The 27,338-nt window shown below is 42.8% G+C and overlaps 1 protein-coding gene across 1 annotated transcript; it reads left to right on the forward strand.

The window, feature by feature from the left end:
• Positions 1-56: 56 nt before the first annotated feature.
• On the forward strand, positions 57-26,676 carry cd109 (CD109 molecule; the record flags this gene model as incomplete). The annotated part of the gene is made up of 33 exons (XM_084000188.1): positions 57-148; positions 708-877; positions 1,011-1,039; positions 3,509-3,745; positions 4,543-4,668; positions 5,424-5,463; positions 5,552-5,633; positions 5,725-5,818; positions 5,983-6,124; positions 6,223-6,332; positions 6,438-6,686; positions 7,718-7,819; positions 7,901-7,963; positions 8,216-8,389; positions 9,299-9,451; positions 10,727-10,816; positions 11,481-11,550; positions 11,648-11,753; positions 12,335-12,452; positions 12,644-12,757; positions 14,592-14,810; positions 15,642-15,783; positions 16,769-16,945; positions 17,862-17,943; positions 18,038-18,266; positions 19,124-19,295; positions 20,250-20,440; positions 21,597-21,755; positions 22,727-22,795; positions 23,506-23,654; positions 25,337-25,493; positions 25,601-25,703; positions 26,483-26,676. 33 exons carry the CDS (start codon positions 57-59, stop codon positions 26,674-26,676), a joined length of 4,404 nt encoding a protein of 1,467 aa, XP_083856314.1.
• Positions 26,677-27,338: the final 662 nt, after the last annotated feature.

Raw genomic sequence — 27,338 nt, forward strand, 5'->3', positions numbered from 1 at the left:
ATCAGCTGCTCTTAAACACAGAGTCAGACTTCACGGAGCGACTTCCATCCAGGCGAATGGCGTCTCTGCAGCTGTGTGGCCTCCTCAGCCTCGGCCTCGGCCTCGTCGTGCTGTCGGCCGCCCAGACCACCACCACCACCACACACAGGTACAGAGGCCGGGGGAGCAAATCTGAGATGTTTAATCTACCGTTAAAATAACATTAGATGCAGATTTCACCTGTATATTGTTGAACTGAGGATCATATTAACACCAGACGGACTGTGGTGTTGAATATGGACTGACAGATGAAGTAAACAGCAGCTCCACCTGTGTAAGAGTCTGATTTGACCAACTTTTATAGGTCATGCTTCATTAGTTCATGTTCAACTTTCCAAATGTGTTTCTTTTGTAATGCTAGAACATTTTGTTCTGAACAGCAACACAACTCAGAATCAGATCTGTCACGGTTACAGATGATGAAAGATCACAGTCATGAAAAACAGTTCAAGTAGCATGAAGTCATGATGTGAAGATAAGAATTGTTGATCCATTAGTTCAGTAAAATGCTGTATAATGATGCAATGTAATATTTTGAAATCACAGTCAGTGGCCTCCTCCTCCCTCTGACCTTTCTCCTCTTTTCTGTTGTTCTTGTTGTGTTGTTGTCTGTTTGTTTGTCTGTTTGTTTGTTTGTTTGTTTGTTTGTTTGTTTGACCTGTTGTTAGCCCGGGCCCCGGGGCCTCCTACCTGCTGCTGGCCCCCAGGTTCCTCCTTCCTGGAGTTCCTCCGTCCGTGTCCGTCTCCGTCCTCGGCTCCTCGTCCGTCAGCGTCTCTGCTCACGTCGACCATGGAAACCAGACGGTTTCAGCCTCAGAGTCGGTGACGGTGGACGGAGGTAAAACACACGAGTCCACATCAACATCACAACATCGACTCTGATTATTATAATGTATAATAATACTGTATATATTATAAGTGATACAGCACACATTTATTCAATTATTATACAATTATTTATCTGTTTACAGGCTCAACTAAGCTGCTGACTCTGCCACCTGTAAGTATAACACTATATACCAGTGATCATCAACTGGCGGCCCGCGGGCCGAATCCGGCCCGCCGAACCTTCCAATCCGGCCCGCGACTGAGTTCTAACAGTTAAAAAGTAGGTCTCTGTTTGTGTGTGCCTGTAAGTCAATGCGCTGGGACACGGAGACACGCAGACACGCTCAAAGTGTGCGCCTGTAAGTCAATGTGCTGGGATAAGGAAACGCGTCGGTAACCAAAGCCCCGTGCATGAAAGTTTAGGGAGCTCGCTGGACTGCAGGGTTCCCCAGCCTGCAGAGGCGAGCTGCCGCCGCCTTGGTTAAACCGGGTGTGCACGGGCGGGCCATGTAGCGTCTTTTGCGCACTCAAACCCATTCAGTGTAGATGCGTGTCATGCACGTTCACAACCCAAAAACGATGCGGTGGCAGCGCGTCTTTGATGCCACTCGGTTGTTGTTTTTTTGTGCACGTCCGTGGCGCACAGCTGCACGGACCTGTTTCTCCCTCCGGTGTTCAATTCAATTCAAAAAACTTTATTTATCCCCGAGGGGCAATTGTCCCGGTTCCCCCTCGGCCTGTGTCTCTCCTACTGTTTCCCACTGAGCTCTGCCTGTGTGGAAAAACGTCGCCTCCGAGATGTAGAATGTGTATTATAGAAGAGAAACACTACTAACTACTCAGGGCTACTGACTTGTATCATCACCAGAACCGATTGTCAGCCTCCTTTCATATTTAGGCTGAAAATCACAGGCCAGTCAGCAGTGTAAGCTCCAGCCTTTGGGAGTATCTGAAAGTCCAGCTGTCAAGATTTTTCATTTTATATCATACCAAACACCAAAGATATGTATCAATGAAAATTATGAGTTTACAGGTAAAATAGAATATAAACAAATAAATTAATAGGCAAAAAGGTGAATTTAATTTCAATCTCGGCCTATTTGAATGTCCGGCCCCCAAGATGTCTGTTGAGAAAGATTCTGGCCCTTCAACAAATATAGTTGATGACCCCTGCTATATACTGTAACTATATGTACAATTCTTTCACATGTTTCTGTATATTAATGTGTGTGTATTTGCATATACTTTTTATATTTCACATATTCCCATAATGTATCATCATCTTCATAATCAAATATCATTTTAAAAATTCAAATAAACAATTAATATTATTTATACTATAAATAACAGATAAATATGAGTGTTTGCAATGTCAATATGTAATTTTATAATGACATTTTTTTGTCTTCACTGTATATGACATACATTTATAAACATAAATATCATTTTATGTTATTGTGTTGTTTTAATCTTTCCACATATTTTACATTTAAATATCAATTTAAGAATAAAACTACATTTTCAGATTATAATTCATACATTATTTTGTTATTATATATGAATATTCATTTGTATCATGAGTAGGCTAATACATATGAATAGTATAAATATGTAATTTGTAATTAACTTTTTAAAAACTTTCTATACATTACATTACATACATATATAAACATATGATATATATTTTGTTGTCACTTGTTGATCTAATTAAAACTAAACTGGAATAAAAAAGCAAAATGAAAACCTAAATAAAAAAAAACGAATGAAAACAACCTTGTTGCGCTACATTTTGTAATAATCTGCCACATTTTGTGATAAATTCTTAAACACAATAGGTAATGAACTTAAACATTTTGTATTAGTTGAAATAATGATCAATCAAATGATTACATTTTCTATGTAAAAAAAAAGTGCAACTCACATTTTGTAATAATTTGGTGCAATATGTAACAACTTATTACAAAATGTGAATAGTATAAGATAAAATGTAATTTTGTAATTCACTTTTTTTTTTACTGTGTCTATACATTACATAACATACATATATAAACATTATATATTTTGAATTGCTTTACTATTTCCTCAAATCCTTTTAGGACCATTGTGAATAAATATGATCATATAATAATAATATAGTTTTTCTCTGTCGCCCCCTTGTGGCCGCCAGTGAACCTGAGATAAAATCCAGTGTTTATTAAAATCCCAGAGGAGTCGTAGAGGAAATAACAAAGAGAACAGAATCAAAGTAAAAAGAGAAATGAAGACATGGTTTGTACTAAATAGTCGTTTCCTCCTCCGTCTCTGGTCTCTGTGTTTCCCTCCATCGGTGTTGACAGGTTTCTTGGTCGATGAGCCCAGAACAATCAGTGAGTGTGTGTTTTCACAGCTGGAGTAGAAACTCTCTCCTCTGGAGTGTGAACTGACGCCTTTGAACAGAAATGTGATCTGAGTGAGTCACATGTGGAGCAGAGCAGCTTCTTATCTGCTGCTCAGCTCGGATCGACTCCACAAACACAAACAACAAGCTCGCTCTCATTCTTCACTTTCTCACATTTACATATTATTCCTCCTCTGGCGTTGAGTGTCCATGAAAACACCTGAGTCATTTCCTGGTTGAAACTCAAGCTCCATGATCCTGCAGATCCCTGACGGAGAGTCCAGCTACTGGCACCCCTACACGCTGCAGGTCAACGGTCACGTGGACGGCGTCCAAGTTTTCTCCAACTCCACGGAGCTGCAGTTTCAGCCCAAAAGCCTCTCCACCTTCATCCAGACAGACAAAGTGAACTACCTGCCGGGACAGGTGGTGAAGATCAGAGCCGTGTCCATCCACCCCGATGGTCTGCCCTACGTCGGCCCGGTGGACATCACCATCACAGTGAGTCTGACCTCTGACCTCTGACCTCAACTTCTTCTGCTAGAATTTAGATAACCTGCTTCAAATCAATCAAAATATCCCCAAATTTCACAAATTATATGCACTTATACAATAAAATCATATATGAAACTTATCAGATATTTGATCTATTTTATAAAATATATGGGCACATGTATCCAACCCATTCAAATCAGGATTCAAATTCATATGATGGACATAGCCTACGCTATGTAAATACTGTATATCCATCCCACTGACTGACCGTCGGTATTATGTACCGTTTTCACAGAAAAGATCAAATTCAATCCAATCAAATCAAGCACCTTTGTGCAAATTATAATAAAATATCATAAAAACATCTTTTAATGTTTAAATTAAAGAGAATTGATGAGAAAACAATATAAAATCCAACAGAATATTACATACAGATATTTAAATTGACTTGCATGTGTAGCTCTACAACATTAGCGTATGTGTTCATAACATATATCATATTTATAGAAATGTTAATGTGTATTCTATTTGTTGTATGTTTTTTTTTACCTTATACTTTTAAATAGAGGATCCAATATGTCTTATGATATGTGACATATGTTGTACAGTGAGAAAGCATCATATTTATACAGATTTTATTGTGTTATAAACATGTAGCTTCATATATCCAGAGTATTCGATGTGTGATAATAATGTCCCAGCCACATCAGGCAGCTATTATATTTATTATATTTATATCATTATAAACTCCTCTACTGGTGGATCATCATGAGTTTTTCTCCTTCTTCTTCTGTCTGATTCAGGACCCGAGGGGAAACATCCTCAGACAGTGGTCGTCCGTGGACGGCGTCCTCGGGGTCGTGTCCAAACAGTTCCAGCTGTCGGACAACCCTCCTCTGGGTGAATGGACCATCTTCACTAAAATCAAAGTAAGAGTGTTAAAGGAATAGTTCAACATTTTGGCAAATTGGCCCATTGCCATAATCCCTATAGTCATAGCAGTAGGTTCGTTACCTTTAATTGTTGGTGCAAGCTATTTTTAGAACGGCAGAGCAGAGCCGTGAGCTGCTCAGAGCTTCGCTACGGAGGCTAATGGGATTTCTTTGTTTCCCTCATCAAACTCATCAAATACACAATCCAACAACTCCAAAACGCTCTGGTGGACAAGTTGTGACCTGCACATTCACCACGCTATGAGATAATAACACAACGTTACCACACAGAGTTGTTTTAGAGGCAAATTCATGCAAAACCGCTGATGCACGTTGCCTTCAGGGACAGTTTTTCAGCAAGCAGTCTCTGTATTTACCTCTAAAACAACTCTGTGTGGTAACGTTGTGTTATTATCTCATAGCGTGGTGAATGTGCAGGTCACAACTTGTCCACCAGAGCGTTGTGGAGTTGTTGGATTGTGTATTTGATGAGTTTGATGAGGGAAACCAAGAAATCCCATAATGAGCCTCCGTAGCGTAGCTCTGAGCAGCTCGCGGCTCTGCTCTGCCGTTCTAAAAATAGCTTGCACCGACAATTAAAGGTAACAAACCTACTAAAACTATAGGGATTATGGCAATGGGCCAATTTGCCAAAATGTTGAACCATCCCTTTAAGATCCAGGCTTTAACCAGGACTGTACGAGCTGCAGGTGGCGCTATAAAAAGGCGTTTATGTTGTGTTTGTTTTCTAGGGGGCTTCAGCTGGGCAGCACTTCACCGTGGCTCATTATGGTCTGTGCAGTTTCTCTTTATCTTTATGTTGCACAGTGAAGCTCTGTTTATTAAACACAACATTAATGTCTCCGTTGTGTTGTTGCAGTGCTGCCAAAGTTTGAGGTTGTGATCAAAGCTCCAGATGTGATTTACCATAAGGACCGTCTGGAGGGCTCCGTCACAGCCAAGTGAGACCTCTGCTCCATCCCGTCAGGTGTTGATACTCTGATTTACAGGTTGAAATATTAACGATCTCCATTGGTTTGTCCTCATCCTCAGGTATTTGTACGGGAAACCAGTTCAGGGACGAATGAACTTAACCTTCCTTTATCACTTTCATGGTGTTATGGAGGTTTACAGCGAAGACACAACGGTGCGTGATGGATGAATATGTCGATGTTTGGAGTTTAATATCAACCAACAAACTCGTTTTCTCCACTGATCGAATAATCATTGGACTGAGAAACACAAGGAATAATTGAAGTGGAAATAAGAAAAACAAATATATTTGATTACATGATAATTATTTTGTTTTAGTTCGATGGCACAGAGGATTTCACGTACAACGTTCCCACCTACGATCTAATGAATCAACCGGCTATGAAGATGGTTTTCTACGACGAAAACATGAAGAAGGAATTTGTGACAATCAAAGTTCATGTGACTGAACACCTGACAGGTAATCAGGCTCATTCGTTCATTAATGTGACTTCCTGTTTGTTTAGACGACTTCATGAAGCATCACTAAACTAACTGTGGGTGTTTCTCCTCCTCCAGGTCTCACACACAACTCAACAGCAACGGTGTCTTTGGCAAAACACAAATATAAACTTTCATTTTTTGCTTATCCCAAAATATTGAGGCCATCTGTCATTTTTACCACCAGGGTAAGAAAAACAGCATGTTTTATAGATTTACCTGAATATACAAATGAAACATTTCAATTAAAACACATATTGCTGATAGTTCATTCATTCTTTTCTTTTTTGTAGTTGAAAATATGCACATACGACGGCAAACCACCGTCGATGGAGGATCTGCAGAAGGTTATTCAAGTGTCAGTGATGCAACGAAAACAAAGTCCCTGGAGTTGGAAAATGGAGGCGATGGAGGAAATGATTCCTCGGTCGTCACACCCAGAGGAGACCACACACAAAGAGATGGAGTATCTTGTTCCTGCAGACGGAGTCATAACCATTATCATCCCAGTCCTGAACGACACCGGAACTCTCACTATTGATGTGAGTCATGATGACACAGACAACCGGAACAACACACTGTAAAACTATAATGATTACAGTGATATAGATATAGATAAAGATATATTTCATAAAAACATGGTGATAATTCTATACAATTAATATTTATTGTGCAGTTTGAACACAACATCTCGTAGGAATAACCTGAAATGTAAAGCAAAGTATCGTCTGCATAGAGGAGAAACAAAGCGTCACATTTTCACAGTTCCGGTGTCGATGAGGTCAATCACACAGGTTTTGAATTCATTCAAAATAGTGCTGGGCATAGATTTTTAAAAAAAATCTAGATTAATATCACTGCAATCTTGGAGTTAAAATAGATTAATCTAGATTAAAATACTATGTTGACCCAGCTCCCGGACCCAAGTTTGAGAATAGATTAACGGCGATCATTTTCTTATCGCGCGATAAGAGTCTCGCAGAACGCCGTTAACGGCCCAGCACTAATTCAAAACCAAACACTTTTTTTAAAAAGTCAACTACAGAACCTTAAAGGGATAGTTCACCCAAAATTCAAATTTCACTCATAATCTACTCATCCTAATGTGGACTAAGGGTTGGGAGAAGTTTCAGAGTCCTCCGTGGCTTCTCTGAGTTACAGCGGGGCTCCGTGCAGCACTGCATGTCCATATGACGGTTGCGAACGGAGCTCACTTTTCTTCGTCCAAAAAGACACACCAAAAAACATCCAAATACCTCCATACTAGGGACATTACAGATGAGCAGTATGGAGGTATTTGGATGTTTTTTGGTGTGTCTTTATGAAGACAGTTGGTATCCATTTGCAACCGTTATATGGACATGCACTGCTACGCCGAGACCCCCTGTAACTCAGAGAAGCCACGGAGGACTCTGAAACTTCTCCCAGCCCTTAGTCGACATGATGGTGAGTAGAAAATGAGTGAAATTTGAATTTTGGGTGAACTATCACTTTAAGAAGATTGTCTTCAACTTTATTTAACAATACAATAGAAATCAGAAGTCTTTTTCATGTATTATAAATGTATTTCCAGGCGTCCATTGAGGACACCCAAAACACTCTGCAGCTCTACAGGAGCTACACCTCCCCCAGTGACTCGTACCTGCAGGTCCAGAGACCAGTCACACCCCCAGAGGTAAACACATGAATAAACACTGATCACACACAGTATTTTGTCTTGGGTTGGATAAACTGTCACCATCTTTTCTTCTTTCAGGTCGGTTCACCGCTCATGCTGCGCGTCAAGGGGAATTTTGCGATAACTGAGATTCACTACATCGTAAGAAACTGAAGATGATATTCAAAATATTTGTTTGTAATGTTTTCTGTTTTACTTTTCTGTTTTTGTGTGCGTTTAATTTGCATATGTTCAACACTTTATCAACATGATTGCTATAAATGATAAAACAAGAACATTTGTTATGATACATTCGAAAGTCACATTATGTCTGTAAATCTTCTTAGACCTCAAATATTCTGCCGTACCAAACCATGTGTAACACCTGGTTCCCATCTGGTTGTGTGTGTGCAGGTGAAGTCCAGAGGTCAGGTGGTTTCTGCTGGGAAAAGCTCTGAGGACCTGAACCTGGTCCCAGAGATCTCCTGGGCTCCTCTGGCCTGTATCATCGTCTACTGTGTTCACCCTGATGGAGAGATCATCAACGACGTCCTCCAGCTGCCCCTCACTCACACTCTACACAACACGGTGATTCTCAGTCCTTTTTTTGGATACATTATTTACTCCCTATATTATGTTAGTACTGTAGTATTATAGGAGCAGCCTGATTGATCAGTCCAAACTGAGTCAATCACAAGTTTGTGACATGTTTAGAAAAAGGGGACACGTTTGACTGTGTTCACAGAGCAGAAGACGATTTACTCAACTGAATCACACATCTTCGCAAATAAAAATAGATAATTTATCACTTAAAACATCGTCAGACAGAGCTCAGCTAATGACACTGTTATGTGGTCAAAAAGTAAGAATTTACTACTTTAAAGCAGAAGTAAGCAGAATGTTTGTGTTAATATAAGTCTTAAATAGTTCTATCTTCCGACAGCAATCACTTACATAGAGTGTTTGGACTGAAACACGGGTCTGTCAGTCACTCTGCTCTGCTCTGAGCCGAGGAGAAAACTTTCCTTGTATCCTACAACCTTTATCCAATGAGGAGAGAGAACGGCATAAAGGGGCAGTCCTCTCTGTGTGTGCAGCCAAGGGATGCGCGTGAATGTGGTGACGTAGGGACGAGGACGGGGACTGCTAACTCCATCTGCTGACAGGAAGTTAGCCAAAACCACCGGATCGCTTACTTCTGCTTTAATTAATTCAAATAGGTTCATAGGAATTCCTCAGTTGACACCTTCATCAAAACATACATATTTTAAAGTGAATACCTATGTATTCTTTAAATAAAGTCATGCTTTTGTTTGATTATAAGGGATTTTATAGATGTATCTGTCTTGAACTTTGATCATATCATGATGCAAAGACACGATTCACCTCTGAAAACCAAAACGCCATTGTCCCTGTTACCTGACGTGACAGGATTCAAACTGGTGCCTGAACCCTTGTGATGAAATGATGGTTACATACAGTATGTGTGATTGGCAGGTGTCTCTGAGCTGGAGCAGCGCCATGAGCAGACCAGGTGAGGAGGTCGACCTGAAGGTAACAGCGAAGGAGCCGGGCACCCTGGTCGGGATCCTGGTGGTCGACAAGGCCACGCAGTGGGCGGGGTCACACAACGACATCACACCAGAGAGGGTGAGGGACAGATTTACTTACTATTCATCATTACCTGTATCATCTTTAATGAGCCTGTGTTGGTTTCTTTTTTCGTTATCATGGGATTGAGGATGTGTTCGTCGTTAGTCTTAGGCCTAGTCCACACGAACACGGGTATTTTTGAAACCAAACTCTTATGGAAAATTTGCGTCCACACCACCGGTGTGATAAAAAATAACTCCGTCCACATGAGACCGCAAATCCATCTCAAACAATGTCATGTGTATTCCAAAGCAGTACGTGGCGATATCACTCCTAACAGGAAAGAAGCTGTAACTTGTACAGAGAGAGTGGAGGCCAAACAAATCCTCTCTGGTGGAGGCTCAAACTGACCGGCACCGAGAGTCCACGCTACTAACACACTCCACCCGTAATCTCTTGTTTATGACAGATACGAAAATACACACATCGATCCACTGATTGATTCTGAAAGGCTTCATTGAAAACAAATCTACAGGACGGAAGGAAGCAAAACAGTGGGGAAGTGACCACAATTTACAATTTGATAAAAGCCTATTTTCGCCATATCAACATTATATTTACATATGGTGACCACGCGATTTTGTATTAGTGTCCGCATGTTTAGTGATTATTGATATATTCACAGTCAGAGCAGTCAGCGCATGATGATCCATGGGTCAGCGTTTACAGTCTGTGGTCAGCGTCGAGCAACAGTAACTAGGGGGGGCGGGGATTTATGAAAAATGTCCGGTTTTCCTGTCCACACATGAAGCTGAAACCGGAGTTTTCGAAAAAGTTCACCCTGGACCCCGGTTACAAAAAACTCCGGTTTCAGGAGCCACAACTGCGGTTAGGTGTGGACGAAAGGCCAAACCGTGTAGAGAAACACACGGTTTCAAAAATACTCGCATTCGTGTGGACGGCCCCTTAGTCTTAGTGAAGTCTTAACTCACGTGTGTCTTGTTGTGTAAAGTCTGTGGTGCGTTTGTTGTCGTGACACGTTGTCGCTTTACATCGCTCCATACAATGATACCTCCAGCTTCTATAACTCTGCACGGTCTTCCCCGGTTTCAGCAGTAACAGATCTCCATCTTTACATTCACCCGCCTGCAGGTACATCCAAGAAACCCAACCTGCAGCATCCAGTATCTGTTCAGTGTTTAATCAGCCCAGCTCGGTCAAACTGGTTTTTTTAAACAATAAGTGCTGCGTTTGTGTCCCACCAAGTGTTGTCTGCCTTTGTGGACTTTGACAATAGCTGCTGTGAAAAAGGTGCTGGTGTTGTTTTCACAGGTGCTGGAGGAGATGAATCAGTACAGTGGCTCCATGGCCGACGCCCACTCTGACATGCTGACAATGGGAGACCCGTACTCTGTCTTCAAGGTTAGCTTTGGTTAGAAGATACAGTAGGTATCCTGTTTCCATCTGAACTCTGGGCCAATCAGCAGTTTTCTCTATGACTGACTAGTTAAACACTTTGTTCCTTCAATGCATTGTTGGAATAATGATAATAAACCAGTTTGCTTTACTCCAGTGTGTTCATCTGGGTCTTAAACAGAAAATATGTATAGTTACATTTAATCAAAACTAGTACTTCTATTTGGTATCATCAATAGGCAAGGCAAGGCAAGGCAATTTTATTTGTATAGCCCCTTTTAACAGGGAAAATACTTATCATTACTGTCCTAAATTTTGAAGTCTCTAACTTTTATGCTTTACAAAGTAATAATATCCAATCCAATCCATTTTACTTATAAAGCACAATTTTAAATCAACACAAAGGTTTCCTAATTGCTGTACAGTAAAATAAAAACCATAAAACATAATAAAAAGACAAAATAGTAAAGATAAAATACACAATAAAACATAGTAAATAGATAGACTGTCCACCCCAGATAAAATATCTGTGCACATAAAATCAACAACCTACATTAGCTCAGAATGAATCCTCTCTGTAACTTGAGTCTGTGTCCATTGAAGCTGTTCAGGTTGTTTTTTTTTCATCTATCTGGAGTGAACTGTGTTTTCCTCCCTCGTCTTTTTGCAGACCTGTGACCTTGTGGTTCTGACTGATGCCTCTTTGCACATGATGGAACATCCAATGCAACCTGAATTTCGTAAGTTTTAATAATCAACTATGCACAAAAGCTCACTCTCATGCTCACTTAAGTACTGTGTATAAGCTAACGAAACTGATGCTCATCTTCTAAACAGCAGGGGAGGCAATATTTCCCATGGTGGAGTACATGCAGCAGCAGCAGGAACCACGAGAGCGCTGGAACTTCCCAGAGACCTGGATATGGCTCGACACCAACACAGGGTGAATCCTCAGAGAAATAGTCTCATGGATACCTCTTCTCTTTTCCCCCAAAAGACCTGAGAACAAAAAATATTCAATATTAGACAATCACAAAAACCTTCACACCTAGCACAACAACACGTCTTACTGGCAGGACACTAAACTGACATTTGAGTGACAACTTGGGGCATTGATACTACCGTTTCAGTGATAAAATGTTTTACACAAACACAATCAGGAGACTTCAGGGTAAACAATATATAACTTTGTGAGGCGGTGTGCATGTGAAGCAGAGCCACCAAGGTCTAGATCAACTGCAAAATACAACTCTATGCAGACGATCCTCCTCTTTATTCTAATACGATTAACAAGCCAGTCATGGGGTTTAATTTCCACTTATCAGCCTCATATTGATATATTTTGACTTTCAAACCAAAGTGAACAAGAGCAGTGACTAAAACTGAACATTAAAGAGGGAAATGTGTATTTCACTTTTCATATTTCACCTTTTGTGGGTCTGCTTTTGCAAAGTATAAAACTGACCCTTGATATTTAACCATTGGTTTTTTTAATTAAAAACATCTTTCTCATCTTCATGGCAGTGATTCAGACACAGCAACGATGACTCTGACTGTACCTGACAGCATCACGACCTGGACCGCCACCGCCTTCGTCATGTCCAAGTACCAGGGCCTGGGCATCGTAAAGAAGCCTGCAGAGGTTTTTATATCAGCTCACTGACTTCCCTTTAAATGACAAAATAATAACTCAGAGTTATAGCTGCTTTGCAATTTGAGTTATTTTCTTATTTCTATTTGGCCTCTCTAATCTTAAATAACAAAAACATCACTTGATGGTTTTATTATTGGTGCCCCGTCAGTTTTAACACTGTTGTTGTGATGTCCCTGCAGCTCGAAGTCTTCCAGGATTTCTTCCTGTCCTTGAACCTGCCGGCCTACATCATCCGAGGGGAGGAGCTGCTGCTGGAGATCATCCTGTTCAACTACCTGCAGCAGGACGTGCAGGTCAGTGTGCTGCTCCTCAAACAAGATGAACAGCTGGATGAACAGTCAAGACATTCAGAGAGTCAGAAAGTAACATGTTCACACGATCTGACACCTGCAAAAATAATAATTGAACAGTGGCGTGCACAGACTTTTTGAAGGGCAGGGGCGAAAAGGAAAAAAAGGGGCACCTAATAGCGCGTCCTCGCCACTGAAGAGGGCACTTTAGCACGCGTTTTGGCTCCTAGATGTGGCTCCTAGAGGGCACTTTCAGGGCTGCCAAGTTTCAGAAAATGACAAGAGTGAGACTGCAGCGACATGGTGCGTTTGGCCGGCGACCAGAGGTCGGCGGCGAAAAAAATTTGGCCTTTTTAAACGTTGATTTGGCCTGTTTTATAATATCGATACCTTAAGACTAAAAAACATCGATGTGGCCTGTTTTAACACGTGTTTTGGCTCCCAAGAGGGCACTTTAGCACACGTTTTGGCTTCCAAGGGCACTTTAACATGTGTTTTGGCTTCCAAGAGGGCACTTTAACATGTGTTTTGGCTCCTAGAGGGCACTTTAGCACACGTTTTGGCTACCATGAGGGCACTTTAGCACACGTTTTGGCTCCTAGAGGGCACTTAAGCACGCGTTTTGGCCCCCAAGAGGGCACTTAAGCACGCGTTTCAGCTCCTAGAGGGCACTTTAGCACGCATTGTGGCTCCTAGAGGGCTCTTTAGCACACGTTTTGGCTCCTAGAGGGCACTTTAGCACACGTTTTGGTTCCTAGAGGGCACTTTAGCACACGTTTTGGCCCCCATGAGGGCACTTGAGCACATGTTTTAGCTCCTAGAGGGCACTTTAACACACGTTTTGCCCCCCATGAGGACACTTTAGCACGTGTTTTGGCTTCCAAGAGGGCACTTTAACGCGCGTTTTGGCTCCCAGGGGGCACTTTAGCACGCGTTTTTCAACAATTGGGCCACGAGGGGGGGCGACCGCCCCCCCTGCCCCCCCCCTGTGCACGCCACTGTAATTGAATAATAATGAGAAGGGTAAACTGAACTAAACTGGGTTAAAGTGACACATGAGGCCTGTAGACAATACAAACCAAATCCTGTTATAAAAGAAGTGGAGTTTTAAAAGTTTGGAAACGCCTCATAAACTCTGAGGTCAGTGGGTGCACTGAGCCATGTTTCCAAAAGGGATCTTCACCCACGGTCCAGCTTCCTCTGACTCAGCTAGAGATTTCAGGATATTCCCATGAATATTTTTTACAGCGTTTGTTTGCCCACGATTCCTCTCATTACCACGTCTCAGGGGACCAATTAAGACGGAGACGTTGGAGGATGAAGGAATAGAAGAGAAGTGGCTATAAAAGGGAAATAGTTGAGGATAACATTGAGGGGACTTTTGGGGATTAGTCATCGTGGTTTCTATTGAGGGGTGGTCACACAGAGGAAGATCTCCCAGAGGAGGCTGCACAGTCAGTATGAGCCAGGCAGAATGAATGTGTGATATATGTCAGTGTGTACTGTCTGTACCATCAGCAGGTGTTGGATTACAGGCGTGCCTTAAATCTGGTTCACAGGGTCAGTGAGGTTGTTCAGGCATCAGGTTGCTTCAGTATCACGTGGCATCGTCTGAAGAAACGACACAGACACGGGAACTCTTTAATCTTTAAATCCTTCAACACACAAGAGCTTCATAAAAGATCATATCAGGCCCTGAAAGAGCCGCTGCTCTCATAATTATTTCTTTAATTTGATATTTGGTTACAACAACGTGTCCCTTTTTGTTTCCTCCCACGCTCTTTGTTCCTGGTTGAATGTGATCTGGGTGTTTTTCTCTCGCCGTCTTTGTTGCCAGGTCATGGTGATCGTGGCAGAGAGCGACACGTTTGACTTTGTCTTCCCCGACAATGAGGAGCTGTCCATGCCCAGTGTTCGCAGGGTGTCCGTGGGGAGAGAGAGCGGGACGTCCGTCCTCGTTCCCATCAGGCCCAAAGTCCTCGGAGAGATCCCCATCTCTGTGAAGGCGATGGCGGCGGCGGCTTCAGACCGGGTCCGCAAGACGGTGCTGGTCAAGGTGACAGAGAGGGAATCACACACTAGACCCAAATAACCCAATATATGTCACATTAAAGACCAAATTTTTGTGTTAGTTGAGTATTTCTTCAATTTTAACCCCATCATAATCGACCTTTAACTGCGTCCTGTAAAGGATGAAGCCGCTGAATTCAGATTCAACTATAAACTGCTAGTTCACAACCACTGAATTTGTGTTAGACACTTATTTATTTATTTATTGGATCTCCATTAGCACCAGCACATTAGCTTGGCTATTCTTCCTGGACTCCAAACATTCAGTCAAAGTTGACCACTATTCCTCCAGGTACATCAAGGATAAAGTAGAACAAAACAGCTAACACAATCCCAACACACGGATACAATCACACAGTAGACACAGACATACGTATAACACAAGACACGATACACCACCTGTACAATACAATCAAGAATCAATAAATATACACATACAAGGGGAAGGCAACACAATAAAACATACAAAAACCGAAATAGTAATCTCATAGGGCAGGGAAGAGAACAGGCACCTCATCATGTACATCATAGACACTGATCTGTTTGCTCTGATGCTCTGGGGATTAACCAGCCAGTGAAGTGAGAAGTCAGATCTTCAGCATCTTGCTCAACAGCACAAACCAGAGCTGGTGAGAGTTGAAGCTGTCACACTGTGTTTATGGAGCTGTCCGTCAAAAACTGCTGCTCCAAAACAACCAGAGAAAAACTCCTCTAAATCTTGACCCACTTTCACAGTTCTGACTTTCCCAGAAATATTACTCACTGTGTTTGTCTGTTTGTGTGTGTGTGTGTGTGTGTGTGTGTTGGGCTCCCGCAGGCCGAGGGACTGGAGCAGACGTTCTCCACCTCGCTGCTGTTCGAGGTTTTCCCGTCGCAGCCGGTCGTTACCAGACACGTCGCGTTCACCCTCCCGGAAGACGTGGTGGAGGGCAGCGCCAGGGCCGAGCTGACGGCCGTCGGTACGTAAACACAACCTGCTGGGAACCAGACTGAGCCTCAGACCACCTGAGGCCTGAGGACCGGTCCTGTAAACAACAGGACAGGAGAAGAAAACAGACGACAAACCAACGACAAAACAAAAACAAAACAAAAAAACAACATAACGTATGAGCCAAGGTTCAGCTCAGCCAGTAAACTGGTGGTGCACAAACACATACATGTAAATATCATCTGCATAGAAACATCAGAAATCTGTAGATCTATAAATGCTAATGTCAGGAAAAGACACAGGAGGGAATTCAGGATAGATAGATAGATAGATAGATAGATAGATAGATAGATAGATAGATAGATAGATAGATAGATAGATAGATAGATAGATAGATAGATAGATAGATAGATAGATAGATAGAGATGCGTGCTCTGCAGACTTAAAGGAAAGTGAAACATGTGTAATTAATAGATTGAGACATAACTCACTCTTTGTTGTTGTGGCTGCAGACAACACAAACCTGCAGAGTGACACACACATGGAGTCCAGCACGTCTGACTGATCAGACACACGTGTGCTACACAACATGGGTCATAATAACCCAGAGGTCGTCGCTTCATGTTTTGAGGGCGATGAAAACATGAAACACACGTGTTCACACAGAGAAGCTGCTGCACTGGTACTTTTCCATGTATCAAGCTGCAGACGGTTCAGCGTGAAAACACGTGTGCGACACAACACGCAGCAGCAGCAGCAGCTGAGCTGAACCTGGATCAGATTTATTACTCCAGTCCAACTCTGGGATCCTGTGGGGTTAAAGGTTAATTATCAGTCAGACAGGGTTCAGCTCAGTGAAGGTTGGCCAGCGTCATCATGCTACATGCTCCAGCTGTTCACAAAGGCATCAACAGCTGTTTACAATGTGTTTGTTAAGTATTTTGTTTTAAAACTAATGATGCCTGATGCTGTGACTTCGGCTCAGTCTATTTTATCTTGTTTCCATGGTGACGAAGGCGACATCCTGGGCCCGTCCATCAGCGGCCTGGACGCTCTGATCCTGATGCCTCACGGCTGCGGCGAACAGAACATGATCAACTTTGCTCCGAACGTCTACGTCCTGCAGTACCTGAACGCCACGGGACAGACAAGCCCGGACGCCATAGAGCGAGCCCTGGACTACATGATGAAAGGTAGGACCGCGGATTACATCACAGTGATGTAAGAGGTTGTGGCCTCATAATGTAATAACATGTAATTGACTTGACTGGACAGTTTTTTCACATATTCTCTATCTATGTGTTCACTTTAGGGAGACCAGAAATACAGTAGAATGGTTTCTGATCATGCCAGTTAACATGTAGTTTTTCACAATAGGTGTAGCATTGTTTGGAGACAGCCTGTAGCTTTCCAGTAGCTACTAGAAAGGCTATCTTGGACTCAAATGGAAGCTTATGAATTAAGGAAATGTTCTATATACATGTTAAGCATAGATATTCTCCATAAAGTACTGAAAAATAATAATTTTCATGAGAATTTGTCAGGCGAACAGTATTTTTTGGGGTCTTTTTTGGGATGTTGAGGGTGATATCTTAAAATCGAGTTGCAACAAACCCCAGAATCTTTTTTTCATGCCTCCCCCTATGTGTCAAGATAATCCCTGCCAAATTTTATAGTTGCATGACTATTTATGCCATTGTAGTACCTAAATATTTGCATTAACATAATTTCGCCAGCAAAATGACCCCAGAAAGGGGTTTTGGCCCCTGTAGCTTTCCAGCAGCTAGTTGACCGGGTTGTCCACCCAGGTTTTAATCCTTTAAGTTCCTAGATATCATTTCTGTTGTCAAACCTTTTACAACGCTCTGTGTCCGTTTTTCAAAAAACTTGGATTTTTCCCCCTGGGTATAGCTCGACAGCCTGAGTCTGAAATCTGTCAAACTTTTATTACGTCTTTTTACAAACAATCAGAAGATTATGAAATGACCAGAAAACATTTGCACAGAAACTGAATCAACTCTTATGAGACGGAATAACTTCCTGACAAGTTATTTTTGAGTCCATAAAATAATCAAGTGAATGTTTATGATCTCCACTGTCTGTCCTCAGGTTACGAGCGAGAGCTGTCCTATCAGAGGGCGGATGGCTCCTTTAGCGCCTTCGGAGAACAGGATTCATCTGGAAGCACCTGGTGTGTTATAAAGTGCTTCACACACCTGGACTGTATGAATATAAATGTAAACAGCATCTCAGAAACTCTGATAAGACGGACTCTGTCTCCTCAGGCTGACAGCTTTCGTGCTGAGGTGTTTCCTGCAGGCGCGTCCGTTCATCAGCATTGACGCCAACGTGCTGCACAGAGCCGTGGCCTGGCTGGTGACCCATCAGGGGGCGGACGGGCGGTTCGAGGAGCCCGGCCGGGTCATCCACACCGAGCTCCAGGGAGGACAGGACGGGCCCGTCTCCCTCACGGCCTACGTCCTCATCGCCCTGCTGGAGGACGGTGGCATCAGGGTGAGAGACACTGCAGCCAACAGACTGAGTTTAGAGCGCCAATGAAACACCAATAAAACGCCAATGTACCACCAATAAAACACCAATACACCACCAAGAAAACATCAATTACACACCAATACACCACCAAGAAAACACCAAGAAAACGCCAAGAAAACGTCAATAAAACACCAATACACCACCAAGAAAACACCAAGAAAACGCCAATATATCACCAAGAAAACATCAATAAAACACCAATACACCACCAAGAAAACATCAATAAAACACCAATACACCACCAAGAAAACATCAATAAAACACCAATACACCACCAAGAAAACATCAATAAAACACCAATGTACCACCAATAAAACACCAATACACCACCAAGAAAACGCCAATATACCACCAAGAAAACATCAATGAAACACCAATACACCAAGAAAACACAAATAAAATGCCAATATATCACCAAGAAAACACCAATACACCACCAAGAAAAGTTTGTTTGAGTCAAAGAACATGTGTTTTGGCAGTTGGAGAAAAACGTGTTGAATAATAAAGAGGGGAAACTTTGTCAAAGCATCAAGAAAAGACACAATGCTCCAATAATATCTGTTTAGTAAACACCAATGAATCCATAATTTCAGGATAAAGCTTCAATATTTCTATAATTGTCAACAAATTTAATGACAGCGCCTAAACTATGAAGAATTCAACTTTACTCAAACAGGAGGAAATTGTTTAGTTTAGTTTAGATTTGGACTGATTGTTTGACTTGATCTTGGTTTATTTGGTTTACGTCTGTTTACACCCACAGGGATCAATAAAGTTGGATTGTCATGTGTCTGTTTGCCCTGCTCTCTGTCTGTCAGGCTCAGTATGGCACTCATGTGTCTGAAGCTCTGCTCTTCCTGGAGACTCGTCTGGCTCTGGGCGTCCCCGGCAACTACAGCCTCAGCCTGGTCACCTACGCCCTGGCTCTGTCCGGCAGCTCCAGCGCCGACCTGGCTCTGAGCGAGCTGATTGGAAGAGCAGAGATGAGAGGTAACGGCTGATTTGTTCCCTCTTCCTGAGCTCTAATGGTGCCTTCATGTGCTACGGTAATTATAGTAAATACCAAAAGACGACGTGAAAAGTGCACATGAACACCCTCTCATGTGGTATTTTCCACTGGGCAACTCGTGGAATTTTTTGATGCCCGAGCTGCCGAGATGAAAATAACCTTTGACCTTTTCAACATGGCGGTGAGCAACGCAAGATTCGTTAATGGTAAGCAAGGCAAGCCTTTAGAAAACACTTAGCAGCTATTCACTTTATGTGTGCGTGCATGTACAGTAAAAACGCTTTTAAAAAGCTAGCCAAATAGCCAGTGCTAAATCTCCATGAATATTAATATTTACCGTTGATAATTCATCTTCTTGCTGTAAGAGATTAGATTAGATTAGATTAGAAAACTTTATTGATCCCCAAGGGGAAACTGCTTTGCCACGCAATAAAAAACACAAACATCCACTTAACAAACAATACAAACATTTCCATACCATTGCACAAAACTTATCAACATGATTGGATACTTCATACAACAGAGTAGGCTGCTCAAAGCAAGTGATTTAAATTGATATTAATATAGGCAAGGATAAATAAATAAATATAAGAAAAATATACACCTCCAGAAGATTAAAAAACAACAACAACAGCAACAACAATAGACAGCCGCTATTTGTGGTTAAAATATCTGACTGCTGCAGATGAACTAGGCAATCCAAGATTGTTTTACCCCATAGATATATACACGTAGATGCCGCACGTGTATATATCTATGGTTTTACCCAAGTAACAAGTCTGAATCTGTGTGTCCACCATCTTTATTTTCTCTGTACAACAACAAAAGCACATGAACAGTGGAAAATACCATCTGTACCATAGCACATGAAGGCAGCATAAGCATGGAAGACACGATCAGCTATACCACTTCCTGTTTTCCCCTCTGTGGTTTAGACGGCGTGCCCACCTGGTCCTCCCCGGGCGCCGGCCTGTCGTCGTCGTGGCAACCTCGCTCGGCAGACGTGGAGATGGCGGCGTACGTGCTGCTCGCTCAGCACAGGCTGGGTCACGTGGCCGAAGGTCTGGACCTCATGAAGTGGCTCAGTCAGCAGAGGAACCACCGGGGAGGCTTCGGAAGCACTCAGGTTCAGATCTCAACACCACACACACACACACACACACACACACACACACACACACACACACATGATCAGCACTTCCTGTGACTTTTTGATGTCACAACAGAGCAGTCGCCAAGCCCCGCCCACCTACAGTGCAAGATATCAAACCTTAAAGGGATAGTTCACCCAAAATTCAAATTTCACTCATTATCTACTCACCCTCGCAGTATTTGTCCATATATACTTGTGAATGGATACCAACTTTCTTAGTCCAAAAAGACACACCAAAAAACATCCAAATACCTCCATACTGCTCGTCTGTAATGTTCCTCTTGTATTGAAGCCCCGACATGAGAAATTGTTCCGCCGGTCAGATTTGCATTGACACAGGAAGAGCAGTGAACTGAGACACTGGGAGCTTTCACTACAAACAAGCTTAAAATATAGACTTATTTAATTTTTTTTGTAACAATTTCTCATGTCGGCGCTTCAATACAAGAGGGACATTACAGACGAGCTGTGTGGAGGTATTTGGATGTTTTTTGGTGTGTCTTTTTGGACGAAGAAAGTTGGTATCCATTGACAACCATTATATGGACAAATACTGCTGCGTGGACCCCCCCGCAACTCAGAGAAGGAACGGAGGACTCTGAAAATTCTCACAGCCCTTAGTCCACATGAGGGTGAGTAGATAATGAGTGAAATTTGAATTTTGGGTGATCTATCCCTTTAAGATATGAGACCTAAAGTATTTGAGACTTGCACATTTCAGACATCTGAGTTCATGCAAAAGGAGAAATTCCCGTCTGTGTCATCTGAGCCTGATGTCTGTGGTCGTCTGCTGACTGAACTGTAATTAATCCCTGAACACACACACACACACACACATAAAGGCAAACACGCGTGACAGACGCTGCTGCAGAGAAACTAAAAACATGTAAATAACGTGCCAGAGGCTCCAGATACAGAGAATAAAAACAAGCAGGAAGGTTTTTTCTTGTCATCTGTTTGTCCACAGATGCACAGACACGTAGAATGGCAGGAATGATGCAGCCGCACACACACACACACACACACACACACACACACACACAGAAACATACAGATGTGTAAACAGGAAATGAGCAGCAGGATGGATCAGATGTTTGAGGTCTGGTCTGGTTCTCTCTCTCTCTCTCAGGACACCATCGTGGCTCTTCAGGCTCTCTCCACCTTCGCGGCTCTCGGTGCGTCGCACGACTACGACATCACCATCAGTGTGAACTCCAACTTCAGCTCCTTCAGCTCCTTCATGCTCCACATCCACCAGGACAACTACCTGGTCCAGCAGAGCCAGCAGGTACACACACACACATTTACACCTGAGATTCATCGTTCATCTGAATCTCTGAAGGGTGGAGCAAGATGGAGCTCATTCATTGAACTTTATTTTATTTCATTCACAATGTAGTTGAGCAAAGGAGAAATTAAAAAAGGTCCCAGAGTCAAGAAGATAAAAGTGTAAAAAGGAAACGAAATCACAATTAAAATCAAAAAAGTGACAAAAATAAAACAACAACTAAAGACACAAAATGTTTAAAGGGATAGTTCAACATTTTTGGCAAATTGGCCCATTGCCATAATCTCTATAGTCATAGCAGTAGGGTCATTACCTTTAATTGTCGGTGCAAGCTATTTTTAGAGCGGCGGAGCAGAGCCGTGAGCTGCTCAGAGCTACGCTACGGAGGCTCATTATGGGATTTCTTGGTTTCCCTCATCAACCAAACTCATCAAATACACAATCCAACAACTCCACAACGCTCTGGTGGACAAGTTGTGACCTGCACATTCACCACGCTATGAGATAATAACACAACGTTAGGAGCCCATGAGCCTCCGTAGCGTAGCTCTGAGCAGCTTGCCGCTCTGCTCCGCCGTTCTAAAAACAGCTTGCACCGACAATTAAAGGTAACAAACCTACTGCTATGACTATGGCAATGGGAGAATTTGCCAAAATGTTGAACTATCCCTTTAAGGATAAATAAACTAAACTAAACAATAATTAACATATTAAAATAAAGGTGTATGGATCAGTTGAAACATGATAATTTAAAGTTTTCTGCAGGTTGTTCCATGTTGCAGCTGCACAGCTACAGACTTCACTGTGTTGCCTTCAAGGACCGTGGGACAGTCGCTCAGTAGAAACCTGCTTTACCACCTGAGCCACAGTGACGATACACGTTTTGTCCAGATGGTGGCGCCGGAGGGAAACGTCACAGAGAGTTAACCCTCTCTCTCTCTGTCTCTGTGTGTCTGTGTGTGGTGTTTCAGGTGGAGCTGCAGCAGCAGGCGGTCAGTCTGGAGGTGACGGCTCAGGGCCGAGGACTCGCTCTGGTCCAGGTACAGGATCAAACACCACGTTAAACACAACAGCTTCTGGCACAAGGAAACATCTGACATCACAATCTCCTCCTCTTCCTCTTCCTCTTCCTCCTCCTCTTCTTCCTCCTCCTTCTCCTCGTCCTACTCCTCCCTCTCCTCTTTCTCCTCTTCCTCCTCCTCCCCTCCTCTTCCTCCTCCACCTCCTTTTCCTCCTCCTCTTCTTTTTCCTCATCCTTCTCATCCTCCTCCCATTCTTCCTCCTCCTCATTTCTCTTTCTCCTCCTCCTCCACTTCTTCCTCCTTTCTCTTTCTCCTCCTCCTCTTCCTCCCTCTCCTCTTCCTCGTCCTCTCTTCCTCCTCTCCCTCCTCCTTTTCCTCCTCCTCCTCCTCTCTCCTCCTCCTCCTTTTCCTCCTCTTCCTACACTCCTCCTCCTTCTCCTCCTCTTCCTCCTCCTCTTCCTCTTCCTCCTCCTCTCTCCTCCTCCACCTCCTTTTCCTCCTCCTCCTCCTCTTCTTTTTCCTCATCCTTCTCTTCCTCCTCCTCCTCTCTCCTCCTCTCCTGCTCCTCTTCCTCCTCCTCTCCTCCCCCTCCTACGCCACCATTTCCTCCTCTTCTTCCTCCTACTTCTCCTCCTCCCTCTCCTCCTCCTCCTCCTCCTCCTCCTCTTCCTCCTCCTCTCCTCCTCCTCCTCCTCCTCCTCCTCCTCCTCCTCCTCCTCCTCCCTCAGCTCAACGTGTTCTACAACATCGGGACCGACCGGCTGACGAGGAGGAAGAGGAGGAGGAGGATGGAGGTCGGTTCCTTCGAGGCGTTTGATCTCTACGTCGAACTGTTTGATACGGAGATGAACTCGGCTCATCTGCACGTCTGCTGGAGGTGAGCAGCTCCTCCTCCTCCCTCCTCCCCCCTCCCTCCCTCTGACCGGCCTCATGCTGAGAACCACCACTTTATTTTCCCATGATCCATTGCGTCACACCACAACGGAAGCCGGTTTAAGTAGCATTCTAGCGAGCAGCTAACTGGTAGCGTTAGCCACCGGTGTAGGCACCAAATGTGGGGGCTCCGGGCTGCCAAAACCGTTTTGACTAAATCTGATGTTTGTTAAGTCTATAAAACAAATTATTGAACAAACATTACTATTTCTGTGTGCACGTTTTTGTAATTAGTCGTGGTTATCGTAGTTGTTAGCTTTGCTGCAGCTGACAGCTAACAGCAGCAGCTAAGCTAACACCAGGACGTCAGCTGTTAAAACCCTCCCGTTGTCGGACACGACATGAAACTACTCCAGTTAGCTCAATCATGTTGGAACTAGGATATCCGCTGGAAAAAATATTTTTTTCATGGGCCGTTTATTGAGTCATTGTTTATTGACACTGCTAACGGCTAACAGCTAACGGTTAGCCCAGCTAATCTAAAATGTTTGTTCAACAATTCGTTTTATAGACTTGATAAACATCAGAGTAATCACTCACAATGGTGATATAGTGACGTGAAAATGTGACATATAGCTAAAACCTCGTCTGTATTGTTCTCATTAAAATTACGTGATGATTATAAATAAAGTCATCACGGCCAATGTCTATCAACCAGTCTATGCTATCAACAATACAGTAACGGTGGAATGGAGTACGTGTCATTCTCCGGAAAGTGGTGGATAGAAATAAAATGTAATTGACTCGACTGGTTATCTTTCCTGTTTGTTCACACGTCTGAAACCTGTCAAACTTTTATTACAAACAACGAGTGAAGATGGAAATCAATAATATTATGAAAAGACCAGAAAACAGCTGCATAGAAACAAAAACAAACAGTTTAGTGTAAATTCCTTCATGAATTAAACTCTTGATGAGACAGAATTGACGTCAGATCATTCATTATACCTTTTGTTTATCCTTTGATGCTTCATTTTAAATTTATAAACAATTTATCATCAGATAAAAGCTAAATGAAAACAGATTTCAAAATGAAAATGCAAAAAAAAAAAAAAAATGGAATAAAAAATACAAAAATGGCTCGATGAATAAATGATGTAATTGAACCAGAGAGATGAAATTATTGCGTTCACGCTGCAGGAACCCGGGAGAAAAAAAAACATGGATACCTGAAGGAAGTTTGGCGTATTGTAGCTCATCGCTGAATACGAAAAATAAATGCAGCAGTAAATGATGTTTATTTTGGAGGAGAGGAGACGCTGCAGATGAGTGCACATATAATGTTACAGCCTTGATAACAGTTAAACGTTATTTCCGTCACATATGAGGACCGCAATTTCACACCATACAACAATCACAGCTTAATATAAACGTATTTCATATAGGCTACTGCAATAATACACAAAAATATGCATTAAAACCTCAACAAATAACTTAAAAACGTTGTGACGTCAAGTCGGAAAGTTGGAACTCTGAAATGATACCCGAGTTTCTGACCTGTAATTTCCGAGTTCGACGCCGTTCAATTCATTTTTTACAACTCGGAGCTCGTTTTTTTCCGACTTCCGAGTTGTCTTGAACGCAGCATTATTAAACCTGTCCATGTCCCATGATGCCTTGCTGCAGCCTGCGGGAGGACGCGGGGCTGAACGCCACTGGGATGGCGATCCTGGAGCTGGGGCTGCTGAGCGGCTTCGCTCTGCTTCCCGACGGCGTCCGGACCGACCAGATGGTGAAGAAGGTGGAGACTCGACCGGGGGCCGTCGTCCTCTACCTGGACTCGGTGGGTGTCTCACACACACGCACACACACACACACACACACACACACACACACACACACACACACGCTGTACCGACGCCTGAGTGTGTGTGTGTGTGTGTGTGTCAGGTGACGGTGGAGGAGACGTGTCTGACGGTTCCTCTGCTCCTCGAGCACAAAGTGGCCCAAGTCCAGGACGCCTCCGTCCTCCTCTACGACTACTACGAACCAAGTAAGACAAAAAAATAAAACAATAACTAAAGACACAAAATGTTTAAAGGGATAGTTCAACATCTTGGCAAATTGGGTCCATTGTCATAATCCCTATAGTCATAGCAGTAGGTTCGTTACCTTTAATTGCCGGTGCAAGCTATTTTTAGAACGGCGGAGCAGAGCCGTGAGCTGCTCAGAGCTACGCTACGGAGGCTCATTATGGGATTTCTTGGTTTCCCTCATCAAACTCATCAAATACACAATCCAACAACTCCACAACGCTCTGGTGGACAAGTTGTGACCTGCACATTCACCACGCTATGAGATAATAACAGAACGTTACCACACAGAGTTGTTTTAGAGGGAAATTTGTGCAAAACCGCTGATGCGCGTTGCCTTCAGGGACAGTTTTTCATCAAGCAGTCTCTGTATTTCCCTCTAAAACAACTCTGTGTGGTAGCGTTGTGTTATTATCTCATAGTGTGGTGAATGTGCAGGTCACAACTTGTTCACCAGAGCGTTGTGGAGTTGTTGGATTGTGTATTTGTTGAGTTTGATGAGGGAAATCAAGAAATCACATAATGAGCCTCCGTAGCGTAGCTCTGAGCAGCTCACGGCTCTGCTCCGCCGTTCTAAAAATTAGCTTGCACCGACAATTAAAGGTAACAAACCTACTGCTATGACTATAGGGATTATGACAATGGGCCAATTTGCCAAAAATGTTGAACTATCCCTTTAAATACTGAACAGCGACTCTGTGTGTGTGTTGACCTGTCGTCCTCTGTGTCTCTCGTCCAGGACGCAGGGCGGTGAGGACGTACGAGTCCCGATGGAGACGCTACTCGTCCAGCTGCTCCTTCTGCGGTCCAGACTGCAGCGAGTGCAGATCGAACGGAGGCCAAGCGCTCCACGCCGCCGCGCCCAGCTTCCTGTTGACCCGTTCACCGCCCGCCCTGCTCCTCCTCCTCTTCCTTTTCACCATCGTCATCTGAAAATAAAAATCAAACAAACCCTATCCACCTTTTTCCGAACGTCAACAACAGAAGCCTGTTTTGCCCGGTTTTGCTCTTCCGGTGGAATTTCATGTTTACGTTTCCATGGTTTTGGTAGTCGCGGTAAATGCATGGATTTTTTTTTTTTTTTCAATGAAAATCTGTAAAGTGCATGGATCATCACACCAGCTTTTTTTTTTTTAACAAATGCCTTTGTTGATATTTCAAGCTTTACATACTTACAGAATTATTCTTGTTAAAAGCTTTAAATTCTTTTGTTCCATATCTGAGTAAAAAAGTAGAAAAGGCCAAAAATAGTAACAGCATGAACAGAGAACCTATCGGCAAGGTTATTCCATATTCTTATGACAGTGTCAGAGGTCTGAAAGTTAAAAATAAATGGTTGAATAGGTAATAAAAATATTGATAATTATGTAAAAGTCAAATTGAGTAGAATTTCCATGGTGATTGATACTTATGAAATGAAATAATAAAAACAGAAATACATCACATCAGCTTTTAACAGTGGATATCACACAAATTGACATCCGTGTTAAAAGCCAGCGTTAATAGATCCATGCGTTTACCGCAACTATGACAACGACTGAAAACCATGGAAACGTAAAACGTACAATCCCACCAAACCGGCAAAACCAGCTTCC

Source organism: Trachurus trachurus, assembly GCF_905171665.1.
Source record: "Trachurus trachurus genome assembly, chromosome: 24".
Lineage (NCBI taxonomy): Eukaryota > Metazoa > Chordata > Actinopteri > Carangiformes > Carangidae > Trachurus > Trachurus trachurus.